Source organism: Rana temporaria, chromosome 5, assembly GCF_905171775.1.
Source record: "Rana temporaria chromosome 5, aRanTem1.1, whole genome shotgun sequence".
Taxonomy (NCBI): domain Eukaryota; kingdom Metazoa; phylum Chordata; class Amphibia; order Anura; family Ranidae; genus Rana; species Rana temporaria.
Genome location: NC_053493.1, coordinates 250861803 through 250877544, shown reverse-complemented (window position 1 = coordinate 250877544; position 15742 = coordinate 250861803). Strand labels below are relative to the sequence as shown.

The 15742-nt window shown below is 46.3% G+C and overlaps 1 protein-coding gene across 3 annotated transcripts in view; it reads left to right on the top strand.

Moving 5' to 3' along the window:
* Nucleotides 1-15742, top strand: part of MAK (male germ cell associated kinase) — a 98324-nt gene that overhangs the window by 23503 nt on the left and 59079 nt on the right. For all 3 annotated transcript variants that reach the window (XM_040353714.1, XM_040353715.1, XM_040353716.1), the window contains exons 2-3: nucleotides 9773-10066; nucleotides 15262-15316. In XM_040353714.1, the coding sequence (XP_040209648.1) occupies nucleotides 9966-10066; nucleotides 15262-15316 (156 nt within the window). In that variant the 5' untranslated portion in view covers nucleotides 9773-9965. The remainder of the gene's footprint in view (nucleotides 1-9772; nucleotides 10067-15261; nucleotides 15317-15742) is intronic.

The following is a 15742-nucleotide window of genomic DNA, read 5'->3' as shown; positions in this document are numbered from 1 at the left end:
TGCACGTGTTCTATGCAAACACGCCGGAGCTCATCCTTAGTGATGGTGCTATACTCTCCCATCACCACCTGTGCCTTTTACTGATCCCATCCCTCCATCACTGATCTCATCCCTTTTGCCCCCATCACCTCTCTTGTAGAAGAGTAATAGGGGGATAGGGATGAGATCAGTGGTGGGGGGATGGGATCAGTAAGAGGCACGGGTGGTGGGAGAGGATGGCACCACCACTGCCAACCCCCCTCAAGTACCACCGCTGCCACCCTCTTCAAGTACAGTTTACCCGTTGGTTGATAGAGGTTACTATACGTCATTACCGCTCACTGATTGGTTGCAAGAGGTTACTGCACATTATTACAGCTCACTGATTGGTTGCTATAGGTTACTGCTTATCATTATCACTCACTGATTTGTTGCTAGAGGTTACTGCAAATGTATACTGCTCACTGATTGGTTGCTATGGGTTACTGCTTATCATTATCACTCACTGATTTGTTGCGAGAGGTTACAGCACATCATTACCGCTCACTGGGTGACAGGGCAGTATTGTGGTGTGTGATGCAAATGTTGAGTTAAAGTTGGTTGGATGACAGGATGCAGTTTGGGGTGATGTGGCAGCATTGAGGTGAGAGGCTGAGATCATATCTCCCCTATAATGATAGGAAGTAGGGTGATAGGATACTAGAGGTGGGGTACAGGAGGGATGAGGATGATAATGACAGGAGGCAGGGTGGCAGGATGCCAGATAAGGGGTACAGGGGGATGATGATGACGACAGGGGTGGAGTGGTAGGAGGCCAGAGGTGGGGTAGAGAGGAATGATAGGGATGTTGATGACAATGGGCGGAGTGGATGTCAGCAAAGGGGGATGATGATGACAGCGGGTGGGGTGGTAGGAAGCTGTCAGTGGGGTACAGGGAGATGATAATGATGGGGGTAGGGTGGTTGGTTGATAGAGGTGGGCTACAGGGGGATGTTGATGACAGGAGGCAGGGTAGTAGGATGTCAGAGGTGGGAGGTATAGGGATGATGATGATAGTGGGTAAGGTGGTAGAAAGCTGGCAGAGGAGTACATGGGGATGAAGATTACAAGGGGTGGGATGGTAAGAAACTGGCAATGGTGTACAGATGGGATGACGATGGGGGGGGTGGGGCGGTAGGAAGCTGGTAGTGGGGGATGAAGATGACGGGGTGGGGTAGTAGGACGCTGGCAGAGCGGTGCAGGGGGGATGAAGATGACAGGGGGCGGGTGGAAGGAACTGGCGGTGCAGGGGGGATGAAGATGACATGGGGCGGGTGGAAGGAGCTGGCGGTGCAGGGGGGATGAAGATGACAGGAAGCAGGTGGAAGGAGCTGGTGGTGCAGGGGGGATGACAGGGGCGGGTGGAAGGATCTGGAGGTGCAGGGGGGATAAAGATGACAGGGGGCGGGTGGAAGGAGCTGGCGGTGCAGGGGGATGAAGATGACAGGAAGCGGGTGGAAGGAGCTGGTGGTGCAGGGGGGATGACAGGGGGCGGGTGGAAGGAGCTGGCGGTGCAGGGGGGATGAAGATGACAGGGGGCGGGTGGAAGGAGCTGGCGAGGCAGGGGGGATGAAGATGACAGGGGGCGGGTGGAAGGAACTGGCGGTGCAGGGGGGATGACAGGGGGCGGGTGGAAGGAGCTGGCGGTGCAGGGGAGATTAAGATGACAGGGGGCGGGTGGAAGGAGCTGGCGGTGCAGGGGGGATGAAGATGACAGGGGGCGGGTGGAAGGAGCTGGCGGTGCAGGGGGATGAAGATAGCGGGTGGAAGCAGCTGGCGGTGCAGGGGGGATGAAGATGACAAGGGGCGGGTGGAAGAAGCTGGCGGTGCAGGGGGATGAAGATGACAGGAAGCAGGTGGAAGGAGCTGGCGGTGCAGGGGGGATGAAGATGACAAGGGGCAGGTGGAAGAAGCTGGCGGTGCAGATGGATGAAGATTACAAGGGGCGGATGGAAGAAGCTGGCGGTGCAGGGGGATGAAGATGACAGGAAGCGGGTGGAAGGAGCTGGCGGTGCAGGGGGGATGACAGGGGCGGGTGGAAGGAGCTGGCGGTGCAGGGGGGATGAAGATGACAAGGGGCGGGTGGAAGAAGCTGGCGGTGCAGGGGGATGAAGATGACAAGGGGCGGGTGGAAGAAGCTGGCGGTGCAGGGGGAGGACAAGGGGCGGGTGGAAGGAGCTGGCGGTGCAGGGGGGATGAAGATGACAGGAAGTGGGTGGAAGGAGCTGACAGTGGGAAGTATGATGACAGGAAGTAGGGTGGTGGTATGCCAGGAACAAGGGATGATGAGGAGGATTATGGCAGGGGGTCAGTAAGTGACATCATATGCCAGAGGATGGCATAATACCAGGGCTGTGTGTGTGGGTTGCTCGGGAGGTGGCATTACTACACTACAGGATGCTGTCAGTGTCGGGCAGGACCATTAGACAGTACCTGTAGGCTGTGGCAGACTGGCTCCTCGATGACTGTCAGGCGCCAGCTCTGCGACCGTCGGTCCATCGGAGGAGAGAGCAGAGAAGGCACGACTGCTGCAGCCATTATACACGCTCTGCACATATCAGGAGACTTGCAGAGCGCGGCTGAAGGGGGGGGAGCCAGGGGAGGGGAGTACGTGCAAACGTCCACTGACCATGAGACCTTCGGACAGTGAAAGTGGTCAGTCAGTTCCGCCCCTGGCCAGGAAAAACTAGTTGCGGCCAGCGCAGCCTTTTGTCCCGCGTTAGAGATGGCCCTGGGGACACCAATTGGGGGGACATTCCTAATTAGAGTGCCGCCTCTGAGATGACGGGCCCCCCGGACTGACAGGGCCCAGTCGCAACTGCGACTGTTGCGACCATGAAAATTCCGCCACTGGTGCACGGTGATGTGTATCGCAATCAACATTTTCATGCATAGGCATCCCTGACGCATGTTTTTAAATTTATACGTGTGTTTATATGTAGGTGGGGGGTTTAAAAAAAAAATTATGCAGTAAATTTGATGTGCTTGGGTGTAATTCTATTTTTTTGCAAAAAAATATTTTTACTTTCATTCGTTTTTTTCATTACATAGGGGATAAAAAGCCTCCAATGTTATGATTTTTAGACCCTGCATGTCTCCTCTGGGCTCCACTGAATGTTTTGCAATGCAGATCGCATTGCAAAATATTGCTTCCTGACTATGCTAGCCGGGGACACACAGAGGCTGACCTGGAAGTGACATCATAGACGTTGCTTTCCAGGTCACAACAAGAAGGGGAGGAGAGCGAATGTGTGTCCACTCTTCTCCTTCCCCTCCACCGGCCGGCACCTGCGCATTACGTTGAGAACAAGCTATAAGATAGATTCAATTTTTGGTTCCACATTTGATGAAATTATTAATAGGTATTGTCCCTCCTGAGACGCAAGCTTTCCCCTCTCTAGTTTTTTGGGGGATAAATGCAATACCTGCATGTACCAATTTCACATCTATGATCATTGATGATTATAGATCATAGCCCCTGACGATAACCAAGTTTTCTTCTCTTTTTTGGACGTTGAAATCAAAGATTTCTGTCTAAGAAATCTAAGCCCCGAAGCACTGGATCTGTATATAGAATCGGAAAGGTTTCTGTATATACTCGAGTATAAGCCAAGTTTTTCAGCACAGTTTTTTTGTGCTGAAAATGCCCCCCTCGGCTTATACTCAAGTCACCTTTTTGCGCCTGATCTCCCGGACTTTGGGGACCTGGTGCTGGACATTGGTCCCCTGAACCCCAAACTTGGCACATATATAGGCCTACTCTTCCTCTACAAGTGTACAAAGTTTGTTGTCCAGAGGATCAACGGCCGGGGAGCACTGATATTTCAAAGCCAGGCACCCCTTCCATAGACTACCATGTTAAACGTAAGTCTAGTCATGGGCACAGTAAGGCATGCAGATGGACACCCTAGGCTTATACTCGAGTCAATACGTTTTCCCTTTTTTTTTTTTTTTTTTTTGTGGTAAAATTAGGTGCCTCGGCTTATATTCGGGTCGGCTATACTCGAGCATATAGGGTATTCTGGATAATGTTAATTATGCTGACATATTATTTCCAATATGTAGTAACAAAATTTGGTATACCTTTTTTAGAGGTAAATATGTTTTTTATTAATTTCAGTATTGAGAAGAAATAAAAAAAAAATAATAATTATACAATACATGTAAATATCAGAGTTCTACAGAATAGGATGAAACAAATCAGATAATACTGTCTGAAATTCAGCACAATGGGGTCTCAACGTGAGTCTACTGAGTTTGTTTCCCATGTCAGGTTGTTAACAGTGTGTGGTACAGAGGAACAATGAAGACTGAGAAAACATGAAGCAGTATAACTAAAACTGATTATTATAAAAGAGAGAAGGAGAAAAAGTAAGAAAGAAGAGAGGAAAAAGAGGAGAAAGAAGGGTGGTGGAGGGGGGAAGGAAGAACCGAGAGCCAAGCGGGCCATGGCGTCATCATTGTGCAAAGAGTATTTGGACAGAGCATTAGGGTTGAACTTGAGGTGTCAGCAATGTTTTCAAGGAATCAGAGGAAGAATAATGAATTCATAAAAGCCATAGGGATCTGAATTTATTGTAGGTATCAGAATCGAGAGCTAACATTTCCTCCATTCGCATGATGTCATTAACCTTTTTAAAAGCGGTAGTAAACCTGCTGCCGTTTTTTTTTGTTTTTTTTTAAACACCTGTTTTACGGTCTCTTGAAAACAATCAACAGCTTTGCTCTGTGACTGGAGCAGATAGAAATATTTGTCTCTTTCATTGGAAATATGTACAGATGGTAAACTAGAGTCTGCAGCAGAGTTCCCTAAAACTGCAAATATTACTGCATGCCATAGACCAGGGATCTTCAAACTCTGTAGGCAAAGGGCCAGTTTATTGCCCTTCAGACTTTAGGGGGGCTGGACTGTGTCCAGCGGGAGTGGACATTTTCCTAGCATCAGTGGACCTAAACATCACCACATTTGGTATAAGAGGGAGGAATAGTGCCCTATCATTAGGAACAATAGTGCCCTATCATTAGGAGGAATAGTGCCCCATTGTTGGTGTCAGTGGGAGGAATAGTGTCTTATAGCAGTAGAAGTAATAATGCCCCAAGGGCCGGATAACAGCATGTAAAGGGCCTCATTCAGCTCCTGGGCCACAGTTTGGAGACCACTTCCATAGACCATCATCACATTGCAGAGATAAATCTATATCTAGTGTTCATTGGTCATCCTGAGAGGAATGCTGTCTCAGGATATTTTTATTAAATCTATTTACATCTTGGACCAAATCAAAAACTTTCAAATGACACATTGGAGAAACAAACTTTTAGAGAGAGCAGCTATCATTATCGCTATCATTTTATTCTATGTAAGAAATATTTATAACAGTTTTTATTTCTTATTGTTCTGCTCAGTGTATACATTTTTCAGTTTTTTTTGCTCACTCTCCATCTACACTTGTTTTTCCCTTCATCTTCGAACATTTGTAGTTTGAGGATCTGTTCATGTTTTTTGGAGCAGAATCTTGAAAAATCGGTTCTTTGGAAAGAACAGAATTAGCCAAGTTCCTTACAGAACTTAATGGTTCAGATGAATTGAAATATCTGACTGAGGTGTAGTAGCGTGAGAGCCAAAGCTGAAGTTTTTTTTTTTCCCCCTTCTTTAGATTCGGGTGTGGGGATTTGTGATGTTGCAAACTTCAGCGTCTCCATTTATAGACTATGGGGGTTATTTACGAAAGGCAAATCCACTTTGAACTGCAAGTGCAGTCGCTGTAGAAACGAGAGGGACATGCAAGGAAGTAACAAAAAAAACATTTTAGCTTGCACATGATTGGATGATAAAATCAGCAGAGCTTCCCCTCATTTCAGATCTTCCCCTCAGATCTACAGCAAGTGCACTTGCAGTGCAAAGTGGATTTGCCTTTCGTAAATAACCACCCATGTTGTCCTTTGTAGTCATAAAAGCTGGCCATAGATAGACAGAATTTCAAATGAAAGTTCTTAAGAAAATCTTAGGGAAATTTGTACGAAAATTCGCAGAATGTTCTCAGGACATTTGCTTGTCATTTGAGAAATGTTGTTTGCTTTTTTTCATTTGATTTTGAAATTGACTGAACAAAACTCACATTCACTGTTAGAAATTCGTTCAATCGAGAAAAATACCTTTTAATCTTCTTGTCACTGCGGTCAAAAATGAACATCGAAAAGCAAATGAACTTTTTTAGAACCTTCTTCTCCCATCTATGGCCAGCTTAAGATGCTATTGCACCAAAAACGCAATCCTTGAAAAAAAGTCCCTGACTCTTTAAAAAAAAAAAAATGCAGCAGCTGAAAACGCATGAATGTGTCACAAAGGTAACAATGTGGACTGCATAGTTGTGAACCAAGGGTCAAAGTGCATTGGGGAAAGCACCCCTCTGTGTCTTTGTACTCTGACAGTGGGGAGTGTTCCCCACCTTCACAATACACTGATCAGCGCTGCTGGCGATAGCCTGCAATGCTGATTGAGCAGATCTTTTCCATCAGGCTGGTTGAAGAGAAAATGATTGGTAGATTGACTTCTAATCAAACACAGTGCCCATACATGGATGGAAAATTCAGCCGGTGCCTGTTGGCATGGCCAAATTTCAATCGCCATCTTTAGGAAAATGTGATTAGTGTGTGTCCAGCTCTAGTAAACCAAATATTATTCCATTCTTGCTCTCTCTGTACCTTGAATGATTGATAAATCTCTTGCGTTGGTTGTGTAAATAAACATAAACACTTCATCACTCCGTTGGTGACAGACTTTTTAAACAATGGCTGGAATGTGTTTTTGGTTTGGTGTGATTTGTTTTTCAGGGTAGCTTGGCAATTGTCATCTGAGCGCCTGTCTTGTTTATTTGTATTGCTAAACTGCACTTGCTAATGGCAGAGCTATTTGGATCAGTGGTTCCTAAAAGTGGGCTGTATCTCTCCGAATACACAGATCAAATAGTTATAAGGGAGCCGCATTACCTGCCTGTATTTCTTTCCATCCATTTCTGAGATTTACACAGCTCTGTCACACAGCACAGTCCTATCTGCCAATGTAGAAGTCCTGATTTTAAAGTCAAAGCTAAACTCCACGGAAATAATTCTATCCTTGAATTGGAGCTCCCCCTTTCATATACTGCGAGGGTTAAAAGAGAAGTCTGTTTTTTTTTTTTACCTCGGTGGATGCAGCATCAAACTGATGCTGCATCTGTCCCCCAGCGTCTCTGCACTGAGACCCGAGCCACCAAACACCGCCGATGGCTCGGTTCTCACTCCCCCTGAGCGGAGAGATGCTGACTGTCAGTCAGCATCGCTTCTGCTCTAGTTCTCCACACTCATTGGAGCGCTGAGCCGTGGAGGGACGGGGAGCAGCTGTCTCACCAGCTCGCTGAGACTGCTATCAATCGAGGCAACTGACGGATCCAGACTTGGAAGTTGGGATGACGCGTTGCCTCGACTGATTGCAGTGAGGTCAGCGGACTTCAGACCGTTCTCTGCTGAAAACTGGTCACAGGAGTGCAAAACGAATCAGACTCCTGTGGCCCAAAGGAGAAGCCTAGCCTAAAAAGCTCAGGCTGGACTTCTACTTTTAAAGGAGAAGACCAGCCTGCATCTACAGATATCCACTATCTAACACTAACCTATCTAACCCTGTAAAGAAGAAATTGGTATACATACATTTTTTTTAAGCCGATCCAACCTGATCCCACGCTGAGCTGTCATCTGCGGCTTCACTGTGGAGGCAGGTAAAGAGGACACAGCTGACAATGGAGACCCCATAGTAAGTCTATGAGTGACGCCACCTTCCATTCCATTTCACCTCTGAAGAGCTTCTGCCGATGGAGACTGGATCAGATCGGCTTCAAAAAGCTATGTATACTGATTTCTTCTATACACGGCTAGATAGGTTAGTGTTAGAGTGTGGATGTCTGTAGATGCAGAGATTTTAGTGTTAGGGTGAATTTAAGCCTCGTACACACAACCAGTTTTCCCGTCGGGAAACCTGCCATGACAGCTTTTGGCCGGGAAAACTGGCCGTGTGTATGCTCCATGGCAGTTTTCCCGACAGGAAAACCGCCGCGAATCGCCATCCATCTGTGCACACCCCCAGAGAGGGTCTTTTCTACAGTGTGACTCCTTGTAAGCCGCACACAGTTTAGTGACGTTGCCGCCCAGAATGTTGAGTGGCGGGGGAGCCTATGGCATCTCTTGAAGGCTTTTAGAGGAACTCTAGCTAGAGAGATCTTTTCCAATACATTTCTTTGGTAACTATATACTAATGTATTTTTTACCACTAATATTTAACCTTGGTAAAGAATTCAAATGCATTATATAATCGTTTTACAGCAACCCAATCCTCTGAAGAAGACCCTGCTTATATGGGTCGAAACGCGTCAGTATTGTATACATACAGATGCATTTTGATATGTAATTCTGTGTAACATTTTTGTGTTTGCATTTTTTTTTGTATATGGAATATTATATTTTATTCTACCAGAGCTCATATTTTAAAGCGGTTGTATACCCCCAAAAAAAACCTACAAGGCAAAGGCATAATGAGCTAGTATGACTAGCATACTAGCTCATTATCAATTACTTACCTTAGATCGAAGAACCCGCACCGACCCTCGTTCCTCTTCTCCGCCGCCGCCGCCATGATACCCAGAGTGACTTCCTGGTATCGCCACTCCGGGGCTGTGACTGTCCGCAAGCGTCGATGACGTCACTCACGCGCATGCCTGCGGAACCGGCACGATCCCCACGCATGCGTGCATTTATGGCACTTTCCGGGCAAGCTCCCATTCAAGACCCGGCGTGCTTAGCGCGCCTGCGCCGTAGACATCGGTGCCTGATTTTCTGCAAATATCTCCTAAACCAATATCTCCTTAACCACTTAAGGACCGCCTCCTGCACATATACGTTGGCAGAATGGCACGGCTGGGCACAAGCACGTACAGGTACGTCCTCTTAAGTGCCCAGTCGTAACGCCCGCGACCCGGTCCGAAGCTCCGTGACCGCGGACCTGATCGCCGCTGGAGTCCCGCGATCGGTCCCCGGAGCTGAAGAACCAGGAGAGCTGTGTGTAAACACAGCTTCCCCGTTCTTCACTGTGGCGCCGTCATTGATCGCGTGTTCCCTTTTATAGGGAAACACAATCAATGACGTCACACCTAAAGCTAAACTCCCCTATAGTTAGAAAGACAAATGAGGTTACACTTAACCCCTTCAGCGCCCCCTTGTGTTAACTCCCAAACTGCAATTGGCTTTTTCACAGTAAACAATGCATTTTTAATGCATTTTTTGCTGTGAAAATGACAATGGTCCCAAAAATGTGTCAAAATTGTCTGAAGTGTCCGCCATAATGTCACAGTCACGAAAAAAATCGCTGATCGCCGCCATTAGTAGTAAAAAAAATTTTTTTTTATAAAAATGCCTCATTGTTGGTGTCATTGGGAGGAATTGTGCCCTATGGTTGCTGTCAGTGGATGAAATAGTGCCCCAAGGGCCATATAAATGCAAGCAAAGGGCCACATCCAGCATCCAGGCCACAGTTTGGAGACCAATGGTCTAGGACATATCCAATCCAGCCATCTATTCTTCCATGTAGTAGAGGGTTTCTGCCATGGTCAAGAAGGCCTACAGACATACAAATAAAAATGGCCAAATTAGGTGAAAATTGTTTGATATTTGTAAGAAATCAAACAAAAAGAAAATATGCTGACTTTTTTTTTTCTTTTTCTTTTTTCAGATATCATTTGGAATGGCAGAATCACTGGACCTTTGCCTTTTTTCTATCTTCGTCATGTCATTTTAACTCTTCACCGGTAACAGTGACACAAAATGCTCTTATGAACCGACTCCGAATAAACTATCAGACTGTTATTGGTGGCTGTTTTACAACCACAGACCTTTAGCATCCAAGAATTTAAAATAGATTCAAAATGAATCGATACACAACAATGAAACAGCTTGGAGATGGCACGTACGGAAATGTGCTGATGGGGAAAAGCAATGAGTCTGGAGAACTAGTAGCCATCAAAAAGTAAGTCGACTTTGGAGAAGGAACGGTGATGTTGCCAGTATTGTGTTGGTTTCCATTATGCATAAGCAATGTTATCAATGTGACTTTCATATGAACTGTCTTTATTGCCTCACAGCACTCAATTAGATTCAAACCTTCCCTGGAAAATGACAGTAGGATTGAAGCTTAGTACACACAGTTTTTATTCATTCACCCAGCGGCCTGAACGAAAAAAGGTAGACATTTTGGTTAGAGATTGAGATGTATGCAAATCTCCGAATGAACTGGTAACGAATGTCATTGAATTCGTTTAAAGGGGTTGTAAAGGTAAAATGTTTTATCCTATAATCAATCTCTGTTATATAGAGATATAGAAACATTTTATCACTTCCATTAAATTGATTTAATTACCTTTGTAAATAGTACTGTTTTTCGTCCTCCTGCTTTCCTCTATCGTTTCTCTCCCCTATTTCCAGGTTTGCGGTGTGCGTGCATTAAAGCGGCGTCACGGCAAGCACGGAACTACATTTCCCATTAGGCTTAGCGGCATTGCGCATGCGCATTGCCGTTTTTCACCTAATGAGAACGAGCAACGTTCTCGTCCACACGCCGCCCATTAACTGAAAGCAGCAAGGGGCGGAGTTAAGGTGGGCCAGTAAAGCTTAAACCAATGCACGGAAGGCAGAGTTTAAAAGCGTCTAGACACGCCCACTTATCCCCTGCCTCCGTGCCTGTAAAACGTCCACAGCGTCTTCACGCAGGGCTGTAGTTCAAGCGAGGGAGCGAGCACGATCACTTTCCACCAAGCATAACGGCTCAGCTTCCTGACGACATCACTAGATGAAACGTACGTCGAGGCATTCCTGGTCACGTTCAGCTACTTCCGGATTTGGCACAGAGAGGCGGTGGAACGCACGCTACACCTACCCACAAGAGTGAGATGCAGTGTGGCCTGTGCTCCACGTCACATCTAGCTGTAACACGCTTGATTCCTTAGTGCCAAGGTCTCGGCACTTGCACAAGTAAGTGGCCATTTGGCTTTTGTTTTTAATCTGTTTTACAATAAATCGCAGAATTTCACTATGGCCCTTTTTTTTCTTCATTTTATCCATGGTAATTTCTTTTGTTGGAGTCCATTCCTGGCCAGTCCCATCCAGGTACCAGTACAGACCTTAGGCCTCCAACTGTACTAAAGCTCCACCTGATCCTTTTTTAAAACGAAGGGTCATGGTGGTCTGTTAACCACTTGCCGTCGCCGCACCGTCATAATACGTCCACAAGGTGGCTCTCCTAGGCGAGACCACGTAATATGACGTCCTGCCTTTTTTCCGCCACTAGGGGCGCACGCGCGCCGCCGGAGGCGCGCGCGCGCGCCCCCCGCTCGCCCCCGACTCCCGTGCATGTGCCCGGCGGGCGCGATCGCCGCCGGGCACACGCGATCGCTCGGTACAGAGCGGGGACCGGGAGCTGTGTGTGTAAACACACAGCTCTCGGTCCTGTCAGCAGGGGAAATGCTGATTTTCTGTTCATACAATGTATGAACAGAAGATCAGTGTTTCCCCTAGTAAGGCCACCCCCCCCCCCACAGTAAGAACACACCCAGGCATACTTAACCCCTTCCCCGCCCCCTAGTGTTAACCCCTTCACTGCCAGTGGCATTTTTATAGTAATCTAATGCATTTTTATAGCACTGATCGCTATAAAAATGCCAATGGTCCCAAAAATGTGTCAAAAATGTCCGAAGTGTCCGCCATAATGTCGCAATACCGAAAAAAAAATCGCTGATCGCCGCCATTACTAGTAAAAAAAAATATTAATAAAAATGTCATAAAAATACCCCCTATTTTGTAAACGCTATAACTTTTGCGCAAACCAATCAATAAACGCTTATTGCGATTTTTAAGTATTATATATACATACACATATACACGCACCTACATATACATATATATACACAAGCACAGCAATCCATTAAAAGAAAGGATGGTTCTCACTTTTTCCTTTTTCTTTTTTTTTTAAAAGTAATATTCCTCTGATAAGAAAATTAGCCTTACCCTGACAGGGGTCCATGATCAGAGCAGGAGAGGTGGAGAGATGCTTCCCTCAAGACAGCCTGCCCTCAAATGAGGCAACAGGCTGCCTTAAGTAGATGAGAGCACCAAGATGGCCGCCCGCGACGTACCGCGCATGCGCCGCCGCGCCGCTGAGGCCCCGCCCACCAAGATGACGATGCTGAGCTCCGTGACGCGCGCGAAGCGCCGACAGCATGTGGAGCCGCAAGCAGGGGAAACAGCTGATCCGCTCCCCCTCTCCCTGCCGTACCGAGCGACGAGCGGAGGCTGGGGAGGCGGGGGTCAGGTAAAGTACCTCAGATGAGGCTGTGCTCCTGTATGTGGCTTGTACTGGGGAAATGTATGTTTAGGACAGTCAGCCTGTGCACCTAACGAGGAGAGGAGAAGCTCCTGGAGGTTACAAGTGTGTGTATTGCCAAAAAAAGATCCACAGAAAAAAGGGCTCCTATACTTATCTGGTGCCTTTAGCAACCCAAGCGATAGGACTCCATTCTGCAGGAGAGCATGAACCTGCAACGGTACACCATAAGACGGTGAGGTAGGGCTGACGCGTGATCCTGCGGGGATGAGGACAGAAAAAAGAATGCCTAACTGGGGGGGAATTACTCCTTTTATTAGAGAGTTAATAGGTCCTGTGGGTCGGTCGGGGGCGGAGCCATGACCATTGGTATGCTGCCATGGAGGCACCAGGAAAGCTCTATTTGTGGGAAAAAAAGGACGCCAATTTTGTTTGGGAGCCACGTCGCACGACCGCGCAATTGTCTGTTAAAGCGACGCAGTCCCGAATCGCAAAAAGTACTCTGGTCTTTGGGCAGCAATATGGTCCGGGGGGTAAGTGGTTAAAGCGGGGGTTCACCCTATGAACGCAAAAAAATTTTTTTTTTTCTTCTACCATAAAATCAGGCATTGTAGCGCGAGCTACAGTATGCCTGTCCCGATTTTTTTACCCCCGTACTCACCTTGTACTCGTACATCGAAGATACCGGGGAATGGGCGTGCCTATGGAGACGGAGGATGATTGACGGCCGGCTCTGGCGCGTCACGCTTCTCTGGAAATAGCCGAAATAGGCTTGGCTCTTCACGGCGCCTGCGCATAGCCTGTGCGCAGGCGCCGTGAAGAGCCGAGACCTACTCCGGCTGTCTTCGGGGAGAGTGACGTGCCAGGGCCGGCCGTCAATCATCCTCCCTCTCCATAGGCACGCCCATTCCCCGCGGGAGCCGAAATCTACAATGTACGATTACAAGGTGAGTCCGGGGTTAAAAAAATCGGGACAGACATACTGTAGCTCGCGCTACAATGCCTGTCTCGATGGTAAAATCATGTGAGTGAGGGTGAACTACCGCTTTAAGTAGGCACTTACCTCTACTTCTCACCGGGTGTCGCCAGTTTCATACCTGTTCCGTGGTGATGGTGTCTACTCTCAAGTTAACCGTTTGATGTATGGACTTACCAATCCTTATCATTTAGTCACCATTGCTGCATTTTTTTGGACCTGTTTGCACCTATTTTTTGACGTTGTTATCATTTAAAGGGTTTGCAGTGCGGTTTTCATGTCCTCATTGTTCGTTTTTGCTCTCAAGTTGCTGTAATTCTTCTCTGATCTCCACACTTCCTGGTTGTCTGTTTCCTGATAACCACAGTGCTGGGAGCTTTCTCTCTGTGGTCACTAATCAAGGAGGTGTGATTACTGTGTGTCTAAAACCCCACAGCACCAATCAGTTTCGTTTTCCAAACCATCACTGCCCTGTATTGGCTCTGTGGCTCTGTACAGCAGAGAGGCAGGAAACAACATGCAAAAAACGAAACTAGAAACTACAGGTACATTATATGATTGATATTCATCTATTTTTAATCGTTTTTAAAAGGAATCAGTTAACTATTATGTCTCTATACCCAGTAAACAGTAATTTCAGCAAAAAAAAAATATTTTTATTTACAACTCCTTTAAGCACTTGCACTTTAAATCACTATTGCATTGTTGACCTTATAGTTACCATATTTTCTCACGTTAGAATTTATTCATCACTTATTATTAGCGCCCCCTTATTACTATACATCCCCCACATAACGGCTCGGATGCTGGTGGAAAGCTGAAGGAAGAGGAACAGGGAATGACTTTTTTAAACAATGATTAATGACGTTTTGAGTGGAAAACGAAGGAACAGGTAAGTAAAATAGCAATGCACTAGCTTATAGCAAGCTAATTAGACATTAAAAAACTAACCTTTACAACCCCTTTAACTTTGTTTCACATATTCGTCTTCTAACGAATTCCAAATTTTAGGAACGTTTGGAACTCGAATCAGTCTAAAAATTATCTATTTAAATTCTGGTGATGAATATCTGGTTTTTAAGGAGTGGGCCCTGGAAGCTGGCTGCGGCATCCTAAAAAAACAATCACTCATCAGCTGTCACCAGGTTTCCCCACTGACAGCTGAATGTATAAAAAAAATATTGAACAATTAATGAAAAAGCAGTGTGGGATCTCCACCCTCCCATGCATACCCGGCTCTTCTGGTCTGGTATGGATTTTAAGGTGAACCCATGACAAAATTCAACGAGCGAATGCCCCTCTGAACCATACCAGACCACGTGCCCTTAACATCGGATGGGTGCTTTGGGGCAGGGGGCTCTGCACTCCCCACCCCCAAAGCACCTTGTCCCTATGTTAATTAAGACAAGGGCCTCTTCCCCACACCCCTGGCTCAGTGGTTGTGGGGGTCTGCGGACAGGTTTTCATTGCTGTCTGTGCCCCCATAAGAGAGTTTCACCCTCTCTAGTTGTCCTGTTTACTATTATCATTGAAAGTAAAAGAAAATCCCAAATTTTGGGTTGTCCCCAGAAATGCAATAGAGGGGAAATCTTTCAATGAGGACACTAGTTCTGGTGACCTGGAGGGCCCCCAAGGAATTACCTTAATTTGCAAAAAAAATCCTCTCACTTCCTGTTTGGCTATGAGACAGGAAGTGAAGGGAAATCCCCGCAATGAGGCAGAGATGGCTAAAAAAATCTGACAGGGGTTATAACCCTCCCTTACTCTTTTACTATCCAAAATGGGGGGAATTTTTTTTTTTAATATAGTTCTATTTTTAGAAATGCACTTCTATTTAAAAAAAATTGTATTATTTCGATTTTTTCTACAGGATGAAAAGGAAGTTCTATTCTTGGGACGAATGTATGAATTTAAAAGAAGTGAAGGTAATATTTTATAAGGAACTGTATATTAGTTGGGGATTCTTATAGTTTGTGTTTAACTAGAACATCTACTATTAATTATATAGTGATATGTGGACACGCAATGTGCTTTTACTGCATTTCTTTTGTTTATTTCCTCAAACACAGATGTAGGGCTATGTCAGGAAACTATGCCTTTCTGTGAGGATCTAATATATTGTAAGCATGACGTTGCATCCCATACTAGCTCATTATGAAATACTTACCTTAGATTGAAGCTGTTGCAGCGGTCCCCGCATACTGCTGTGACCGGCGACATGTCTCTCTGAGTTATTTCCGGGTTGGAGGGCTCAGGCGCTGTGATTGGCCAGAGCCGCGATGAAGTCACTCTTGCGCATGCGTCTGCAGAAAACGGCACAAGCGCTGTCCACCCACCATTGGCCAGCTGCA